We start from the raw sequence: 19,190 nt of genomic DNA on the forward strand, positions 1-19,190 counted from the left end.
TGCTTAGATGCAGTTATCCTAGTCTAGACCCCTCTTTCCAAAACTCCAGAGATCCATTATTTTGGAAGCCTGGATGGGATGGGCAGATTCCCTGGGGATTTCCTGAGCTTTGTGTTGATAGATCATTACTTAAGCTATTGGCCAAGGGTGGCACCTCAAATGCTCCATGGAGTGACTCAGTCCTTATCACTCACCCTTTGTGTAAATGCTATCACCATCTAGGCAAAGATGACTCACACCCAGCCCAAATCCAATCATCTCTGGGCTTTGTTTTCTTCCTCAGCATGTGAAATGACTTCAGCCAATGCCAAAAGAAACACATGACCCCAAATTCAGTCTTGCTTTCTAACCAAGTAGCATTTCAATATTTGCTGGGGAAAGCATTTTTATTTTTTGGTCAGAATAAAAAAATTCCTTCCAGTAGCACCTTAAAGACCAACTAAGTTAGTTCTTGGTATGAGCTTTCGTGTGCATGCACACTTCTTCAGATACTTCAGATATTTTTTGGTGTGCATGTGTTTCTCATTATTGAGCCTCATTGCTGATGCTTATTGGAGATGAAGACCATCCTCAGCAAGGATGTGTCCCTGTGGTCCAAGGTCACTCACTGAGCTTCATGGCTGAGTGGGGAGTTGAACCCACTAGATAACCCCCAAGGGAATGCGGTCCTCAATAGTAAAAAAAAGTATTCTGTTTCTTATACCATACTGGGAAGTTTCTTAGGTCTCCCCTTTAACTCTTACAAGGATGGTTGTTACATTAGTCGCTTGGAAAGACAGCACCCAAAATTCTTCAAATTACAGTTGTTGGTGAGAGCAAATGTAAGCTACTGAAATGAGAACTGTGAGTCTGGATTTGAGAGACCTGAATGCCAAATCTGATATCTACCTGGAGATGCTGGGGACTGAACCTGAGATCTTCTACATGCAAGGCAGATCTCCTACCACTGAGCTATGGCCCTTTCCCTGTTGAGAGCTAGTGTAGTGTAGTAGATGGAATCTTAGACTAGGACTTGGGAGACCAGGGTTCAAATCCCCTCTCAGCTATGAAGCTCACTGGGTGACCTTGGGCCAGTCATTGTTTCTAACCCTAGTCTCCCTCATAGGGCTGCTGTGAGAATAATTGGGGGGGGGATTATGTATGCTGCCTGGAACTGCTTGGAGGGATGAATATTAAAAACAATACAGCGTCAGACATAAAAAAAACTTCCCTAGACAGGGCCGCCTTCAGTTGTCTTTTAAAAGTAAAATGCAGTCATACCTCAGGTTACAGCCGCTTCAGGTTGCGTTTTTTCAGGTTGCGAAAGCTGCGGGTTGCGTGATCCCGCACGGATCACATTCGCAATCCGAGCGTCCACTGTAGTTGTTTATTGCCTTGACATCTGATGGGAGGGTGTTCCACAGGGCAGGCACCACTACCGAGAAGGCCTTCTGCCTGGTTCCCTGTAACCTCACTTCTCGCAGCAAGGGAACCACCAGAAGGCCCTCGGAGCTGGACCTCAGTGTCCGGGTTGAATGATGGGGGTGGAGACGCTCCTTCAGGTATACAGGACCAAGGCTGTTTAAGGCTTTAAAGGTCAGCACCAAGACTTTGAATTGTGCTTGGAAACGTACTGGGACCCAATGAAGATCTTTCAGGACCGGTGTTATATGGTCTCAGCGGCCACTCCCAGTCACCAGTCTAGGTGCCGCATTCTGGATTAATTGCAGTTTGTGAGTCACCTTCAAAGGTAGCCCCACGTAGAATGAAGTTTAGACATTGTGCAGCCTAACTCCAGGCACACTGACCCAAAAGTAAGACCCTCTGTGATCCATGAGGCTCGCTCCCAAATATGTGAGGATTGAGGTTGCATAGATCAGCCTTTAGCAGCCTGGCACCCTCAGATGCTTTGGGCTGCAACTCATATTAGCCCCAGCCTGAAAGATGGATGGAGGAAGCCAGGTTGGCCCAGGTTGGTGTAGATTGATATTGCTGGGGCCTGTCCAAAAAAACAATCCTTATTCCTTCTTGGGAGAGGGATTTCAGCAACCAGTGACAAGTGTGTTTGTTTGTGTGTGTTGCCTGTATGCAAGGAGGTATTTTCGTTCTCACATCCCTTAATCTGATATGCAGGAATGTGGCCTTCAAGGCTGAAATTCATTTGCAAATTGAGGAAGGGCAGGATGAAGGGAAGCAAACAGAGACAAAGGACTGAGTTTTGGAGGGGGGAAAGGAGCAATAAAGGGGGCTTGGATCCAGAGCTGTCTGCACCCCAAAGATGAGCCCTCCCCACCAGACCTGCTGCTGGCTGCCCATTCCAGTTCTCTCTGGAAGGAGGGCAAAAAACAACAACCCCACACTTCCCCAAGGGAGTGCGGTGAGGAAAAGCAAAGTCACAGCAATAGCAATGGCTTCTGGGTTTGCTGCAAGCAAAAGACTTGGTAGGGAATGATTTACAGCTGGAGTCTCTGGAGGTTGACTCTAAAGGAAGTCCTCCCCAATGAGTTCATTGAGGATAATGCTTGAGGAAGTGTGTGTGAGGTTATTGAAGCCATGGAACTTATTGAAGCCATGGAACGCTGGACTTGGCGAGTGTATTACTAGCTGGCATTTATCCTGAGCTGGCTTGTTATGGCAAGGTTACTGAGAGCAAGTTAGCATCAGTAGACATTAATTCAAATAGATGTCCTTGAATAAATATGGCCATTTGCCTTCTTTGTCCACAGTCCTCTCTTAACCACATTTCTCCAGAAGTTTCAGTAGGGATTTAGGGATTCAGAGCAGGCATCTCTGGGTACAAACCATACATTTGAAGCACAGGACTTCACCCAATGAATTATGGGAAAAGTTACAACATTTTGTGCCTTTTAATTTAGGTAAGGATGGACATGATAGAGGTGCATAAAAATTATGCATAGCACAGGGAAATTGGATAGGCAGTTCTCTCTCTGTCATAAATAGAACATGGGGTCATAGAATCATAGAGTTGGAATAGACCACAAGGGCCATCGAGTCCAACCCCCTGCCAAGCAGGAAACACCATCAGAGCACTCCTGACATATGGTTGTCAAGCCTCTGCTTAAAGACCTCCAAAGTAGGAGACTCCACCACACTCCTTGGCAGCAAATTCCACTGTCGAACAGCTCTTACTGTCAGGAAGTTCTTTCTAATGTTTAGGTGGGATCTTCTTTCTTGTAGTTTGGATCCATTGCTCCGTGTCCGCTTCTCTGGAGCAGCAGAAAACAACCTTTCTCCCTCCTCTTATGTGACATCCTTTTATATATTTGAACATGGCTATCATATCACCCCTTAACCTCCTCTTCTCCAGGCTAAACATGCCCAGCTCCCTTAGCCGTTCCTCATAAGGCATCGTTTCCAGGCCTTTGACCATTTTGTTTGCCCTCCTCTGGACACGTTCCAGTTTGTCAGTGTCCTTCTTGAACTGTGGTGCCCAGAACTGGACACAGTACTCCAGGTGAGGTCTGACCAGAGCAGAATAGAGTGGCACTATTACTTCCCTTGATCTAGATGCTATACTCCTATTGATGCAGCCCAGAATTGCATTGGCTTTCTTAGCTGCTGCGTCACACTGTTGGCTCATGTCAAGTTTGTGGTCAACCAAGACTCCTAGATCCTTTTCACATGTACTGCTCTCAAGCCAGGTGTCACCCATCTTGTATTTGTGCCTCTCATTTTTTTTGCCCAAGTGCAATACTTTACATTTCTCCCTGTTAAAATTCATCTTGTTTGTTTTGGCCCAGTTCTCTAATCCAGTGTTTCCCAACCTTTTTGGGGCAAAGGCACACTTGTTTGATGAAAAAAATCTCGAGGCACACCACCATTACAGCCCCGTGACGTCAGCGCGCAGCGTCACGCCGGGAGGGACGCACGAAAGTGTAAGTTTCAATTTTTTTCCCTCCCCCTTACCGGGGAACCTCCAAGCTTTGGGGGTGGGGGGGAGGAGGCAGCAAAGCGAGGCAGGAAGGAGAGCGTGGCTTGGCTGGGTGAGCTTTGGCAGGGGCAGGGAATGAGAGCCGCGAGGCGGGCGCTGCGGCCGGAGGCGCTGCCCGCCGAGCTCGCAGGCAGCCAGGCAGGCAGATGGCGAGAGCCCCGCGCTGGGCGGCCTCTCCTCGCCGCCGCCGCCCCGCCTCTCACCGCCCAACTCGCCCGCCTCCCTCCAGGCAACATCTCGCGGCACACCAGGCAACATCTCGCGGCACACTAGTGTGCCGCGGAACAGTGGTTGGGAAACACTGCTCTAATCTGTCAAGGTCGTTTTGAAGTGTGATCCTGTCCTCTGGGCTGTTAGCCACCCCTCCCAGTTTGGTGTCATCTGCAAATTTGATCAGGATGCCCTTGAGTCCATCATCCAAGTCGTTGATAAAGATGTTGAATAAGACTGGGCCCAAGACAGAACCCTGTGGCACCCCACTAGTCACTCTTCTCCAGGATGAAGAGGAACCAAGAGGGTCAAATGGGGAGAGTTCTGTTTTACTCAGGTCTTGCTTGCAGGCTTCCAATAGGCATCTGGTTAGCTCCTGTGAGAACAGGATGATAGACTAGATGGGCCATTGACCTGATTCATTTGGCTCTTCTTCTGTTCTTTAGCTCCCGACCTTGGATGCAGAGCCATTGCTCAGTTCTGGGGGATCCAGACACTTTTGGTGGCAATGGAGCTGGTTTTAGGCAGTAGCTCAGCATGTTAGCTAGGGACACAGGTGGTGGTGTGGTCTAAACCACAGAGCCTAAGGCTTGCCGACCAGAAGGTCGGCAGTTCAAATCCCAGCGACGGGGTGAGCTCCAGTTGCTCGGTCCCTGCTCCTGCCCACCTAGCAGCTGAAAGCAGGTGAAAGCACGTCAAAGTGCAAGTAGATAAATAGGTACCACTCCAGTGGGAAGGTAAATGGTGTTTCTGTGCGCTGCTGTGGTTTCACCAGAAGCGACTTAATCATGCTGGTCACATGACCCGGAAGCTGTCTGCGGACAAATGCCGGCTCCCTCGGCCAGTAAAGCGAGATGAGCACTGCAACCCGAGAGTCATCTGTGACTGGACTTAACGTTCAGGGGTCCCTTTACCTTTTTAAGCATGTTAGCTTGCGTGGTGGGTATGGAAATTCCCCGGGATCGAATCATTCTTCAGCCACAAACTCACTAGATGCATAACCTCAGATATTTCCCAGAGGGAAATGATAGTGACACATGTGTGGGTTTGTTTAAACATTTAACAGCTTTCCACCCTTGCACTCCATTCCTGAGTTAAGAACCTGGGAAGAAACCACAGCCCTATATATTCCTCCATGCAGTTCTGACACTGTCTCTCAGTTCATCCTACCTCACAGGGCTGTTGTGAGGATAAAATGAGGAGAGGGGGAACCCCATATGCCGGAGGGATAGAAACGGAATAAATGAATAAATTATACAAGCTCTTTTGGGCTGTGATATGCTATTTGTGCTGAGGGACACATTCTCCCCTGCTTTTTGAGCTCTCCCTCAAAGATAATATGCCTTCTTGCAAGTCCTCCAGTTTACTTTTCACAAATGTATTAAATTACATTTATATCCCTCCTTTCCTCCTGGAAGCTCAAGGTGGCATACACAGTTCTCCATCTTCCCACTTTATCCTCACAAGAATCCTGTGAAGGAAGCTGAGTGGCCCAAGGTCAGCTGATTCATAGCTCCATGGCTATGTTGGATTTGAACCCGAGTCTAACATTCCTAACACTGCACCACACTTGATTCCCTCTGCTTGGATATTACAATGGTTGCATATCAGCCCAGGGAACCACACAGCCGAGCACTTTGTCACTGACACTGGCAACCAGCCTGGCCCACCAGCCCAGGGAACATGTGTAGAGGCCACCTATAAGCTTGCCCTGCTCAGTGCAGGGAAATCCAGTGACTGAAGGTGTGGACACACCTGGGGATGTGGACTTACTTGAGAACTCCTGCCCCCTGTCCATGGAAACTGACTCCACATGTTCAGATGAACAGTGAGACGCATCACATATGGAAAGTCAATACAATGCACCTTACCACCTGTAAGAGATGGGTTCAGATTCCTGCTTACGCCAGGTGTACCAGAGCCAATCACTATCTTTCAGCCTAACCTACCTGGCAGGGTTGTTGTGGTGGAATAAGTGGGGAAACTCTTGAGTATGCTACCCTCAGCACCTTAGAAGAAATGTGGACATTGGACTGTGCCTTGCATTAACAGGATAAGACTGGGCCAAAGGCACACAAGTCAGTTCAGTTATTGAAGAGAAGCAGGTCTGGCACTTATGTTTGCTTTTTGGCAGATGGAATTTAGAGCAGGAGGGGTCCTTGAGATGTTATTGGGTTCCATCTCCCTCATCTTTGGCCATGCTGGCAGGGGCTGATGGGGGTTGGAGTCCAACATGATCTGGAAGACCATAGGTCACCCATCCCTGTTTTAGAGGAAGATCAGAGTGTGGAAATACTGTAAGTAAGTAAGATTGAGCTATTCATTGCCATATTTTAGGCAATTGCAATCCTGGAAGTAGAATGAGAGTTCAGTCAAATATGTCGATTCCTTGGTCAAAATTCAGTGGAAACATATGGCCCCACTCCCTGTTACATCTCATGTACTGGGAGAATTCAAATATGGGTGAAGTCCCAAAGTGTTCCACAGATGGAAATATATTGAGTCAAATGTCCACATCATGCAAAAAGTAGTTTTCAAGTAATGTTTCAGTCCATACACAAGATAAACTCACAGTGTGACTGTTTAATGCGCTTTCCTTATATAAAGGATCCCAGAAGGAAGAGCGGCAAAAGAGACTTGAGCCCAGGAGTCAGCCTCTTTTCCTTTGGCCTTAGGCCCACCCCCGGCCGGCTGTCCATTGTCCTCCCTGGCCAGGGGCGGGTCAAAGGCCAGCTCAGGCAGGTGGGTGGCACCCGCCCAGGTGAGCCTCGCTTGGTGCCGCAAACCCCGCCCACCTGTGGGGAAGGGAGGGAGGATAATATAAATGTAGGTTTTACGTACAATTGTCACAGGCTGCTGTTCTTGAACATCATGTTTACTGTTTCCCCCCTCTGCATCTCTCTCTCTCTCTCTCTCTCTCTCTCTCTCTCTGTGTGTGTGTGTTTGCGTGCGCTATCTACCAACTGTACATCTTAATACACCTGATAAAGTGGACTGTTATTACTCCATAAATCCTGGATGCCATCATAGATCTGTTCAGTCTCTAGGCTGTCACAAGACTCTTAATTTGGCCCCATTAACCATGAAATTTGGGGGTTCATAGTTATTTATCCTTCTAAATTTGAACCAATGAGGATCGTCTCCCAAGGAGAAATCATCACACCGGGATCCTTGACTGGGGAGGGGGGAAAGCTACAGTCCTTTCAAGGTCCTCTCTCTAGAACTTTGTAAAAACATGTCAAATATCAACCCTAGGAACTCTATGCCACCCAAGGGAGGACCCATCCCACATCATCTAAGAAAGACTGGTTATTTGAGATAGCTCCTGTTGTTGAAGTCGGTTACATTTCTGGTTCGATGGATGGATGGAGGTTGTGAAAGTCTTCTTGGAGGCGCCCCGGGCAAATCAAGCCTTCATTGTCTCACCCCACAGCGGGAGTTGGGCTCCTACAGCCATGAATATCAAAGGGCGATGGGAGGGGAAGGAGATGGACCATTGTGCAAGGAAGGGGGAACTGTGAGCTCTGCTTGCTTCTCATTAACATTCAGACTAGATTAGATCAGAAGAGCCAATTAGTTTTGATGGGGGGGGGGAGAAAAGAGGATGCAAGAAGAGCAAGATTCCAACCATACCTTGCCTTCCATCCTGCCATCTCCGCTTCAACCCAGACATCCTGGGTGGCTCCGACGCTGAATTCAATGGAGCTTTTTAAAAATCGACCCTTACTCCTGAGACACTAACCTTGAGGAAGCCCAGAAGGATAGTTGGGTGGCAGCACCATATCAAATAAGTCTTGTGGAAACACAAAAGGCTCATAAGCACAGGTTTTTTACTATTATTTTTTTAAAAAAATCTTTATTGTTTTAATTATAAAGGAAGTGACATTTTAAACATGCAATCAATAAAAACATCCAGATAATGGTCCCCCCTGCAAATACCTATAATCCAGACTGTAAGCAGGATTCAAAGAAACAAATACTGAGAACCTGGAGAGGTATCAGAAAAAGTATCAAAATAAGGCATGAAAATGTCAAAGAAGACGTAGGGTCACTGTGCATTCCCTATTGTGGCTTATTGTTGTGGTGGACCTAGATTTTAGACTTGCATGATAAAATCAAACCTCGTTTTATCCTATTTTGAAAGAACATGTGTAACTTTGAGTTTGTGTCTCCGTTTTTCCATATATGCCATGTATTTTACTAATATATCCACGTTGTACCTTCCATGTCTTTCCAGGGTTTGGCTTCAGTCAGGAACGTTGTGATTAAGAGGCACTCCAGCAAGTCTTATGTACGTCTTTATTTTGGTTTAAGGAAAATTTCAGCAATGCCATTTATGGGGTTCTTTCCATAGGCTGCTTTATAACCTTTTGTAGGTCATTAAAAATCAGATTCCAAGATGTACAAGCCTGAAGGCAGGACCAGCACATTCATACTGAGTCATATTGTCTTCTGGGGTCTGAAAATTAAGTTCTAGTTCAGGAAAGGTTAGGGCACAATAGACCTATTACAGAGCAATTATGCCTATTTTTGCTTACTTAAAAGTAAGTTCCACTAAGTTCACTGAGGCTTACTCACAGGTAAATAGGTATGTGCACACACCTTCCTGGGAGCAAACCCATTGAACTCAATGGGGCTCACTTCTGAATAGACATGTATAAGAATGCATTAGTCTTCAAGAGACCCCATGTTTTGCTGTTGTTGTGGGTACAGTAATACATTTATTAAGACCAACAAAATAGATCTATTGCAAACTAATGTGTAAGCTTTTCAATTCCCTATGCTTCTTTTTAAGACTAGATTCTGAGTCTGGATTCATAATTCTGCTGATCTTGAAAGCTTGCACAATTCTATTGGTCCCATTAAAGTTGTTGTTTTTTAACCTACCTGATGGCTCAACAGGGTTCTCAACATGCTTCTCAACCTTAACCTGAAATGAAACTTTTTTGAGCACTTAACAATTCAATCAACTATATTGGGTTTTTTTTTAAAAAAACAGACAAAATCTGAATCCTTTTCAACACTTCCTTATCCTTTGTTGATTAACTCCAGATTCACAGATATGATCTAAAGTCTTGTTCCAACTTGTTTAGAGGCTGTTACAGTCATATGAAATGTCTGATAACATTGAAAAAGGCCAATTTCAGTGATGAACTTTGACCAACAACTTTCGGGGTAATCTTGGTTCATGGTGGAAAATAGAACTCCAATTAGCCTTTTTAACTGATACTGGAATCTTCTGACACAAAGTGAGTGATATATTATTATCTACCAGACAGAGTTGGATTTCTCTACAAAAGTTTAGCTTCTGAGGGAATGGTACCAGAAAACAAGGAACATTATACTTACAAATAAGGCAACAGTAATTTTGTGTAGGTGCCTTGGAAATGTAATAATTTATTCATTTTTAAAATAAATTTCTACACCACCTTTTATAAAATTTCGCACAAGGAAGCAAACAATAATATAAAGTTAACCTTTGACAATAAGGATTTAAACTTTCCAATAAAACACAGAAAATCAGTACAAAAACTATAGTAAAAACCTACAACTGCAAAGAGAAACTGCCAGGCAAAGATTGCAAAGATAGAGGCAAACCCTGCAATAGAAAACAAACCCACCAATTAAGACCTCCTTCAAGGGGGGGGGGAGAGAAACCCCTGCAGGGGGCAGAGAGATAAAGTCTTCAGATGTTTCCGGAAAGCTCTGCAGTGTTGTGTGGTCCACCAGAGCAAATTCCACAGCAGAGGGGAGAATGCAAAACCATCATTTGTGGCGGGAAATTGGATTTCTTTAGGTGGCGGAATGAAAAAAAATTATATAGGACCACACGAGAGACATGTATAATGGCAATATTCTAAGATTGCAAACTGGGATCATGGATATCTTGATTCTTTTTTTTATTTTATAGATAATTTTTATTAATTTTTTCAACACGAATATGCAATCTTACTGCAATTTCCACAAATTTAGTTCTGTTTGGACTTCCTTCGGCTTCTTTGACAATCATCCATCTTTATCTCTCAATTACGCATTTCTTCTTTTTATATTTTGCCATTAAACTTCCCTCCCACTTCTATTTCTTTTTAACAATATATCTCAGCTTTTACAGTGCTTCTTGAAACCCCACTAGCGTTGTTCGCACATCACACAATTCTTTTCAGATATTCAACAAATTTCCCCCAGTCCTCAATGAACTTTTGGTCTCGAAGATATCTGATTTTCCCAGTTAGTCTGGCCAGTTCTGCATAGTCTGTCAGCTTCAGTCTCCATTCTTCTATTGTCAGTATTTCCTCTTGTTTCCATTTCTGGGCCAGAAGAAGGATATATTGTATCTTGAACGCTAACTGCGTGTTCACAAAGGCAATGGTTTGCATTGTTAATTCTACTTTGTGTCATTGTTGAATACTAGTACAGTCATACCTCGGATTATAGCCGCTTCAGGTTGCGTTTTTTTTTTTGGGTTACGGACTGCTGAAACCCAGAAGTACCAGAACGGGTTACTTCCAGGTTTCAGTGGTCGCGCATGCACGAATTGCCTTTTGCACATGCGCAGAAGCACCGAATCGCAACCCAGATGTGCGCAGACGCAGGTTGCGAACTCTGCGGGTTGCGAACATGCATCCCACACGGATCACATTCGCAACCCGAGCGTCCACTGTATTAGTACAGTGGTACCTTGGTTTACAACCATAATCTGTTCCGGAGGTCCATTTGTAAATCAAAGAAGCTTGTAACCCAAGGTGCCCTTTCGCCAATGGGGCCTCCAAAATTTTTTGTTCATAATCCCCCCAAAATGGGTTGTAATCCAAAAAAAGCTTGCAAACCGGGACACGCACTTCCGGGTTTGACGTGTTTGTAATCCAAAACGTATGCAAACCAAGGTGCCACTGCACTTCTAAGGGCTGTGGACATTAGCAGGACCAAAACTCTAAAGAAAGCTCCTGATAAGGAAACAGCAGCAGGGATCATCTCTGGATCTCTGGACCTTGACAATGCTCATGCTGTCCAGTCAACTTCCACTTTGGTTCACCCTGAACTCAGAGATAAACTCAGACCTCAGTCTTGGGATTGCATTGTTTCCATGCACACTCAACTTCCATATAGGTCCCTTAATTTATACAGGCCACTGTAGCGCAGTGGTAGAGCACTTGCTTTGCATGCGCAAGGTCCCAGGTTCAATCCCCACCATCTCTAGGTAGGGCTTGGAGAAACATCTGTACTATGCAGTCAGAGCACACGCCTTGTTCCAAAGACTCTGGATGCTGTGGTTTATTAAGGGTACTGGGAATTGTAGCTTTGTGGGTGGTAAATTACAGTTCCTAAGATTCTTTGGGGAGGAGAAGTCATGTGCTTTAAATGTATGGTGTCACTCTGAAACCCTGGAGAGCTGCTGTTAGCAATACTGAGCTAGGTGTGCTAGTGTCAGCTTCCAGAGTTCAAATTCTGACCCTCAGTTTGGGGCCTTGGGGTGGGAAGGTGAGGTTGTGTGGTGGGGAGTGGCTTTCCTGCATGAATCAGACACCTCTGGGGTGCTTGCTCAGTTTTTCCATCCAGCTATCCTTAACTCCCTGCCAGTTAAGGAGCAGCCAGTGTAGTACAGCGGAGTCAGATCTGAGTTCAAGTCCCTGCTTGGTCATGAAGCTCACTGACTTATGTTGGGCCAGTCACTGCCTCTCAGCCTAAACTACTCCACAGAATTGTTGTGGGGACTAAAAGAAGAGGGAGAGAACCATGTATGCCACCTTGAGCTCCTTGGAGAAAAAAGGTGATACAGAAACACAACAAACAAACAAACAAACAAACAAACAAACAAACAAACAAACAAACATGTTCTTGCCCACCACTGTCTGTGGAGGAGTTATTGACCTGCCTCTGTCATCTCTTGACCCTGTGGTGAAATCCCATTCCTCTACATGTTGTCAGCTTCCTCACTACCACTTTACAAAGTTCCTCCCTGTCATCTTTCTGAGGAGATGAAATTCTCATGAGAACAAGGAGCAGTGACCCAAGATATCTGATTTCTTCCAGATATCCCCATGTGCTCCAAAAGCAGATTTTCTGTCCAGGAAGGTGGTGATGGGGAAATGTATTTCAGGAAAGACCTAATTTCTTTAAAATTGTGAAAAAATGAAATTGAGTTTATTAGCTGCAGGTCAGGATACAACAACAACAACAACAACAACAACAACAATTTATCATTCCTACCCTGCCCATCTGGCAGGGTTTCCCCAGCCACTCTGGTTGGCTTTCAACAGAACATTAAAAACAGAATAAAACTTCAAACATTAAAAACTTCCCTAAACAGGGCTGCCTTCAGATGTCTTCTAAAAGTCGGATAGTTGTTTATTCCCTTGACATCTCATGGGAGGGCGTTCCACAGGGTGGGTGCCACTACTGAGAAGGCCCTCTGTCTGGTTCCCTGTAATCTCACTTATCACAATGAGGGAACCACCAGAAGGCCCTCGGTGCTGGACTTCAGTGTCCGGGCTGAATGATGGGGGTGGAGCCAGACAGTCAATAGCCCTGGTTAACTCTGCATTCCAGTGGGCCACCAGGGCTACCAGGGAATCAGCTGGATGGCCATCATTGTGGCATAAAACATCCCCTACCACTCTCTGGAATCCATTTGGATCCATTAAGTGGTGGGAGCAGACCATCCAAATTGGTCCCACCTCCTTGCAGAGGGAAAGGGTCATGGAAAAGTCCAGTTGCACCAGGAAGTGATCCGACCATGGCACTTCTTTTGTTTCACTTTTACTTAGTGTCAGATCACCCACATCCATAGAGGTAAACACCAGGTCTAAGGCATGTCCACGACTATGAGTTGGGCCAAACTTATTCAGGGACAGCCCCATGGAGGCCATGCTTTCCACGAAGTCCCGAGTGGCCCCTTGTAAGGTCGTGTCGGCATGTATGTTAAAATCCCCTAGGGCAACCAAACTAGGTGTCTCCAGGAGAACATCCGCCACGACCTGAAGCAGCTCCGGCAGGGAATCCTTGGTGTAGCGGGGAGGTTGGTACACCAAAAGGAATCCTATAATGCCCCTATTGTCCAACTTCTAGAAGAAGCACTAAAAAACTGGGTCTTTCCGATAGGATGCCTGGTGCAAGCTAATGAATTCCTAAAAATCACTGCAACCCCACCACCACCACCCGTATGACCTGGGCTGCTGTGCGTAAGAGAAACCTGGTGGACAAGCAGCAGCAAGAACAGGTCCATCTGCTTCATCCAACCAAGTCTCTGTTGCACATGCCAGGTTAAGTCCTCCATCCAGGATCAAGTCGTGGATGACAACGGTCTTATGAATCATTGACCTGGCATTGCACAGCAGCACCTTAAGGCCACTTGGGTCTCCTTTGTTGATTCCAGTATCCTTCCGGAGGCAGGGATAGTGCTCCGACGACTAAACCTGCCTCCCTGGTAATAACATGGTCTGGTATTAGCATAACTCCTTGTTTGAAGCTTACTGGGCTTATCATGAGTTGCAGGTTCAGAATGAGCCACTAGAGAGAGATGTTGCACTCCTGACTGAGGCTGACCGTGGAGCGGTGATTTGGGTGATGAAAGAGAACAAGATGCCTACCAGGGTGGATTGGCAGATGAAACTATTGGACTACACAGAGATGGCAAGACTAACTGGGAAAATCAGAAACCAGGAGAATGAAAACTTCAACAAAGAATGGGACAAATTTATATTATATTTGAAAGACCATTGTAAACACTTGAACTCTTTAGCAGGTTTTTAATAACTCTTGCAATGACACATAGATTTTGGAGACAATGGAGGTCTATAAACTGGATGGACTTATAATATGCAGTTAAAAAGTTATGCAAAGAATCCACAGAAGGGAGGAGGGAAGTCTTGAGATTTGGAAGAATCTTGTGTAAAAAAAATTATTACGGATGAATATGAATGTGAATGAATTTGTAAAACCAAATAAAGTTTATGAGAGAGAGAGAGAGAGAGAGAGAGAGAGAGGGAGGGAGGGAGAGGGAGAGAGAGAGAGAGAAGCTCTTTGGTTGCACCTAAGGTGTATCTGAATAATATCTGAATGTGTACCTCTGTTGTTTCTTTTAAAATGCATTCATAATAGCTATAGCAATGTGTTATCAATGCAGGTCAAGTAATTCATTTTTAAAGTTAAAGGTATTTTTGCTTCTGGACAGGAAAACAATAATCTCAGGTGATCTGAAATATAAGCCCCACCCAACTATGTCCATAGCAGATTTTGAAGGGCTCTGTGAGTATTATTATTATTATTATTATTATTATTATTATTATTATTATTATTATTATTATATCATGTCCTTCCTCCCAGGGTACCAAACATTAAAAGATTAAATCAGTACAATAAAAAACACATTTAAAACAATTAAAAACAATCTAAAAATGTTTAGAATATCTAATTTTTTTTAAAAAGCAACCACAGACCCTCACAGTTATTAATTTTACGGCTGTCATGGCCAGTATATTTGAGCCATCAAATGCCTAGGTGAATAGGAATGTTTTAAAATTTCTTATAAATTTCAATAATGAAGGAGACAGATGTACTTTGCCAGGAAGGGCATTCATGAAACCAGATTTAGGGAATGACCTGCCATGTGTATGACATACTGAGACAGCCCTGTGGTTATCATGGCACCCATGAGGTCATGAGCCAGCCTAGGCAAGGCAGATTCGACATTGATAGTGAAGTTCTTCAGCACTATACTAGAGAGTGCCACTGCCAGCTTTGCCAGGGAGGTTGTTTGGCACCTGAATGATCAATAAACCAGCAAGATTCCTGTTCTGCCTCTGCTACCCAGCACCAAGTAAAAACCCTCACATCCAGCTCCCAGACAGACTTCCCTCCTGTGGAGAACAATGGAATTTCTATGGAAGTTCCTTCCCGTCCCTCTGACGTTGACTGGTTCTGCACAGAATATCCAGGTGGGAAAGCTGGGTAAGGTCAGGCCCTTCCAGCTCACCTTATAAGACAGCCTTGATGACTGCCTACCAACCAATGGTGTCCTTCAAAGATCCATGCTCCTCCGACTCACGCCTGATCTCCCACGTCTCTCACGATGCATCTCTCACAACTGATCATCACAGATTCCCCTCCTTCCCATCACGGCTTGACATTGTGTGGCTTCCCCAAAGCATGTCTTACTTTCTCCAATGCTCTGTGAAGGGCAGCTTTCATGTCTGCATTCCTCAGGGTGTAAATGAAAGGGTTGAGCATAGGGGTCACCACGGTGTACATGATGGTGGCAATCTTGTCCTTGTCCCCAGAGTAGCTGGAGAGGGGTCGGAAGTAGACTCCGATCGCCGAGCCGTAGAAGAGGGTGACCACAGTCAGGTGAGATGCGCAGGTTTGGAAGGCCTTGCTCCGGCCTTGGGAAGAAGACACCCGGAGCACAGCTCGGAAGATAAAAGCATAGGAGATGAGGATGAGGATGAAGTTCCCTATTACAATGCTGCCACCTTCGTAGAAATTCAGTATCTCGTTGAGGTTCTTCTCAGAGCAAGCCATCACCAGCAAAGGCTGGGAGTCGCAGAAGAAATGGTGGATGTGGCGAGGGGAACAGAAAGAGAGCCTGGACATCAGCATGGTGTGGAGCAAGGAGTGGAGGTGGGCCAGTAGCCAGGCGATGAACACCATCACATGACACCGCATTGGGCTCATCACCAAGGAATAGTGCAAGGGCTGGCAGATGGCCACAAAGCGGTCAAAGGCCATGGAGCCCAGGAGGAAGTTCTCAGTGATGGCGAAGGCCACAAAGAAGTACATCTGGGCCAGGCAGCCAGCATAGGCAATATTCTTGTGGCCTGTGTGAAGGTTGCGCAACATCTTGGGAATGGTGGTGGAGGTGAAGCAAACATCCACCAAGGAGAGGTGACTGAGGAAGAAGTACATGGGGGCATGGAGGAGCTGGGCATCGGAGCGGATCAGGAGGATAATCAGCAGGTTCCCTAGCAAGTTCAGCAGGTACAGGGTGAGGAAGAGAGCCAAGAAAAGGCGGTCCTGCTCTTGCCCACTGGACAAACCCAGCAGGATAAAATCAGGCTGGCTGGTGTGGTTCTCACTTTCCATGGGTTTGAGCTGGGGAGAGAGAACCACAGAAAAATAAGCTGAAAGCTGGGAGGGGTGCAATGATAGGTAACTCTGTAGCTCACTTCAGTCCATCCAGCCACCATCATGTAATCCACGCTGACTCCCACCCAAGCACATGGCCTGACAGCTGGCCCCAAGTTTACCTCTGGCATCTCCTTTAGTTAAAGAATTTTAGATGGCAGAACTGGCCCATTCCCTGGAGAGGCACTGTCGGACAGGCTAGGCTAGTCATCTTCGATCTTTTCAGACCTCCAAGACCAGTCTGCACCACAGACCCCATTTTCAATTGTTATATCAGGAGTGGGGAACCTCTGGCTTGCAGGCTAAATTTGGCCCATGAAGGTTTGCCCAAAATACCTTCTCTGCATCAGCTGATTTGTTATACACTTATCTGGGAGAAGGTCTAAAAAGCTGGTGGGAAATAATAATAATAATAATAATAATAATAATAATAATAATAATAATAATAATAATAATTTATTATTTATACCCCGCCCATCTGGCTGGGTTTCCCCAGCCACTCTGGGCGGCTTCCATAAAAACCAAAAATACAGTAAAATATCACACGTTAAAAACTTCCCTGAACAGGGCTGCCTTAAGATGTCTTCTAAAATGGGATATAAACATTGAAGAGGATAAATGGAACAATTTATGGATAAAAGCACCATATAAATCTCTGTCAGCAACTACTAGGGCACATTCACTAAAAACTGTGCACGGATGTTATTTAACACTGAGGTGCCTACATAAAGCACAATAGCTCTCTATTATGTTGGAGATGATGCCAAATCGTAGGTACATACAAACATATGAGATGGAAATGTTTGCAAAAACTGAAGGTGGCAAGGGGAAAGGAAAAAACAAGATGATTTTTTTACACTGTATGGGGTGATTTTATTAAATATACAAAACAGAACATGGACGAGAAATTCCTACAACATTTATTGCAATGTGGTATAGACACAGCCCAACAAGACAACGACAAAAATCCACCATACATACATTGTATTCCTGCACATGGCAGTAAGACCTCTGACACTGATTGCCTGAACTGTCACATCACAAAATGTTCATGAACCCTCTGAATGCGCAGAGAGGGAGCAGCAACAGAATGTGCACCTTCTTAGCTTCTGTGGCAGATGGGGAAAAAAACTACACACTGGGCTGGACTGAAAACCTAGTACAGAGTTCAGTGATAGGAAACTGTGTGGGGGGCAGGTGAGGATTGAGGAAAAGGGAATGAGATGAGGATACAGATTAGGGTGCTTGAAGGGGGAGGTGCAGAACAGGAAGTGGACTGAGAAGTATGGACCTAACTGAATAGGAAGGAAACTGATGTCTAGGGGCAAGCAGGGTTTAAGGGAATTGAGGAGCTGATGAAAAAAGCCAACAATAAGAGAGAGTGCTGTGAGAAAAACTAAAGCAGCCCAGAGGCAGTTTGGTTGGGTTGGGGCTGAACTTCACATCTTGATGTGGCTTCAGTTTGCAGGCTTTTTGCTACTATTGTTTTGATGAGCCTGCATGTGATTTTATGGTTTTTATGTTGATTTTATTGTACCTTGCCTTTGGAGCTTTTTACTGAGAGGCGGTATATAAGGGCTCATCTACACCTATCTTTGCCCCGCATTGCTAGGCACAGGTCTGGGCTTTCCAGACCCATGTCTGAGCACTTTCTTTTTGGCTCGGAACTTTCCTTGTGAAAACCTGCTCTTTACTGCTGAATCGGATCAAACAACAATCCACAGAAAACCCCAATTGCCATTTGTTCTGATTCAGCTGTAAAGATCAGGATTTCTCAGGCAAAGGGGGGAAAGTCCTTGGACATGGACCGGCATAGTCTAGAAAGCATGGGGCAAAAAGAAAGTGTGGATGAGCTCTAAGTCTTGGGAAAGAAGACCTGAATAGCCATTCATGCCAACCCCTTCTTGTACACAACTGTACATGTACCCACAAAGGTCTCATGTGTTCACCCCATTTTTAAAGGGGGCTAAGAAAGTAAATAGAAGGATTGGGGAGTTTGAGAAAGTCAGAAGGAAGAGTCCTAATCCAGCCTCCCTCCTTATTTCCTATGGCTCCCCCCCCCCCATACCTGCTTCCACCTGTCAAATACTGTAGGAGTTTCAGCTGTTTAGCCCTTGGGATCCTGATGGTATTAAGAAGGTGGTGGTTGCAGCACCGCTTCTGTCTGTAACAGGGACAGCAGATACTGTAGTGGAGACTCAGCCTTCTCCTAAAGTCATAGGCACGATGCATCCTCAGCAGAGAATACTGTAATTGGAATAAGGAGGGGTATATGAGCTGTTAATAGTCAATGCAGCAGCTAGTGGCCTGCATAGCACAACAGGGTTTTGTTTTTGTGTTGTTGTTTTTAACAGGGTGCATCACATCAGCTAGGGACTTGTTAGCAGAATAGGGTGGCCTCAGTGGAATCCCACTCCCCAAGTTCTGCACTTATTTGGACTTCAGATCGGACCATGTAAGTTCAAAATAGTGGAGAAACACAGTCTTGAAATGCTGCAGGACTTTCTGTCATTTTCCTAAGTTTGTAAAATGCTATACACTCATTTTCATGTTTCCCTTTACAATAACCCTATGGTGTGGTTGTGGGGGGGAGGTTGGAGCCTCTGGCCCTTCAGATGCTTCTGAACTACAATTCCCATCATCCATGGCCATTCACTGTGCCTCCTAGGCCTGATGGGAGTTGCTGTTCAGCAACGTCTGGAGAGCTGAAGGTTCCCCGCTCCTGGCCTTGGGGTAGCTCACACTTATTCTCTTTTGGAGAAGGTGAACTGAGCTCTAAGGCCACTCAAAGGAGTCTATTGTTGAACTGCAATTTGATGCCTGGTTCCTTGGCTGTCCATAGCCACTGGACCATCACCTTTGGGTATTTTCTCTTTGTGAGGTTTCTCTCCCTGGTTCCATCTTGATGCATGGGATTCCCACCTCTCAG

At 45.4% G+C, this 19,190-nt stretch overlaps 1 protein-coding gene across 2 annotated transcripts; it reads right to left on the reverse strand.

Annotated features, from left to right (window-relative positions):
• Nucleotides 1-14,451: 14,451 nt before the first annotated feature.
• On the reverse strand, nucleotides 14,452-19,190 carry LOC308577260 (olfactory receptor 1E5-like). 2 transcript variants are annotated; one of them, XM_081177306.1, is made up of 3 exons: nucleotides 19,119-19,190; nucleotides 18,330-18,508; nucleotides 14,452-16,228 (listed from the first exon to the last, which is right to left on the reverse strand). In XM_081177306.1, exon 3 carries the CDS (start codon nucleotides 16,217-16,219, stop codon nucleotides 15,254-15,256), a length of 966 nt encoding a protein of 321 aa, XP_081033432.1. In that variant the 5' UTR covers nucleotides 16,220-16,228; nucleotides 18,330-18,508; nucleotides 19,119-19,190; the 3' UTR covers nucleotides 14,452-15,253. The 2 variants fall into 2 exon arrangements, with proteins under 2 accessions (XP_081033432.1, XP_081033431.1); XM_081177305.1 differs by lacking the exon at nucleotides 19,119-19,190 and having other exon boundaries at nucleotides 18,330-18,695.

The sequence above is a fragment of the Podarcis bocagei genome (assembly GCF_964188305.1).
Source record: "Podarcis bocagei genome assembly, chromosome: 17".
Taxonomy (NCBI): domain Eukaryota; kingdom Metazoa; phylum Chordata; class Lepidosauria; order Squamata; family Lacertidae; genus Podarcis; species Podarcis bocagei.

Excerpts from the sequence above, each read along its gene's own strand:
- LOC308577260 (XM_081177306.1), bottom strand. The coding sequence starts at position 16,219 with ATGGAAAGTGAGAACCACACCAGCCAGCCTGATTTTATCCTGCTGGGT.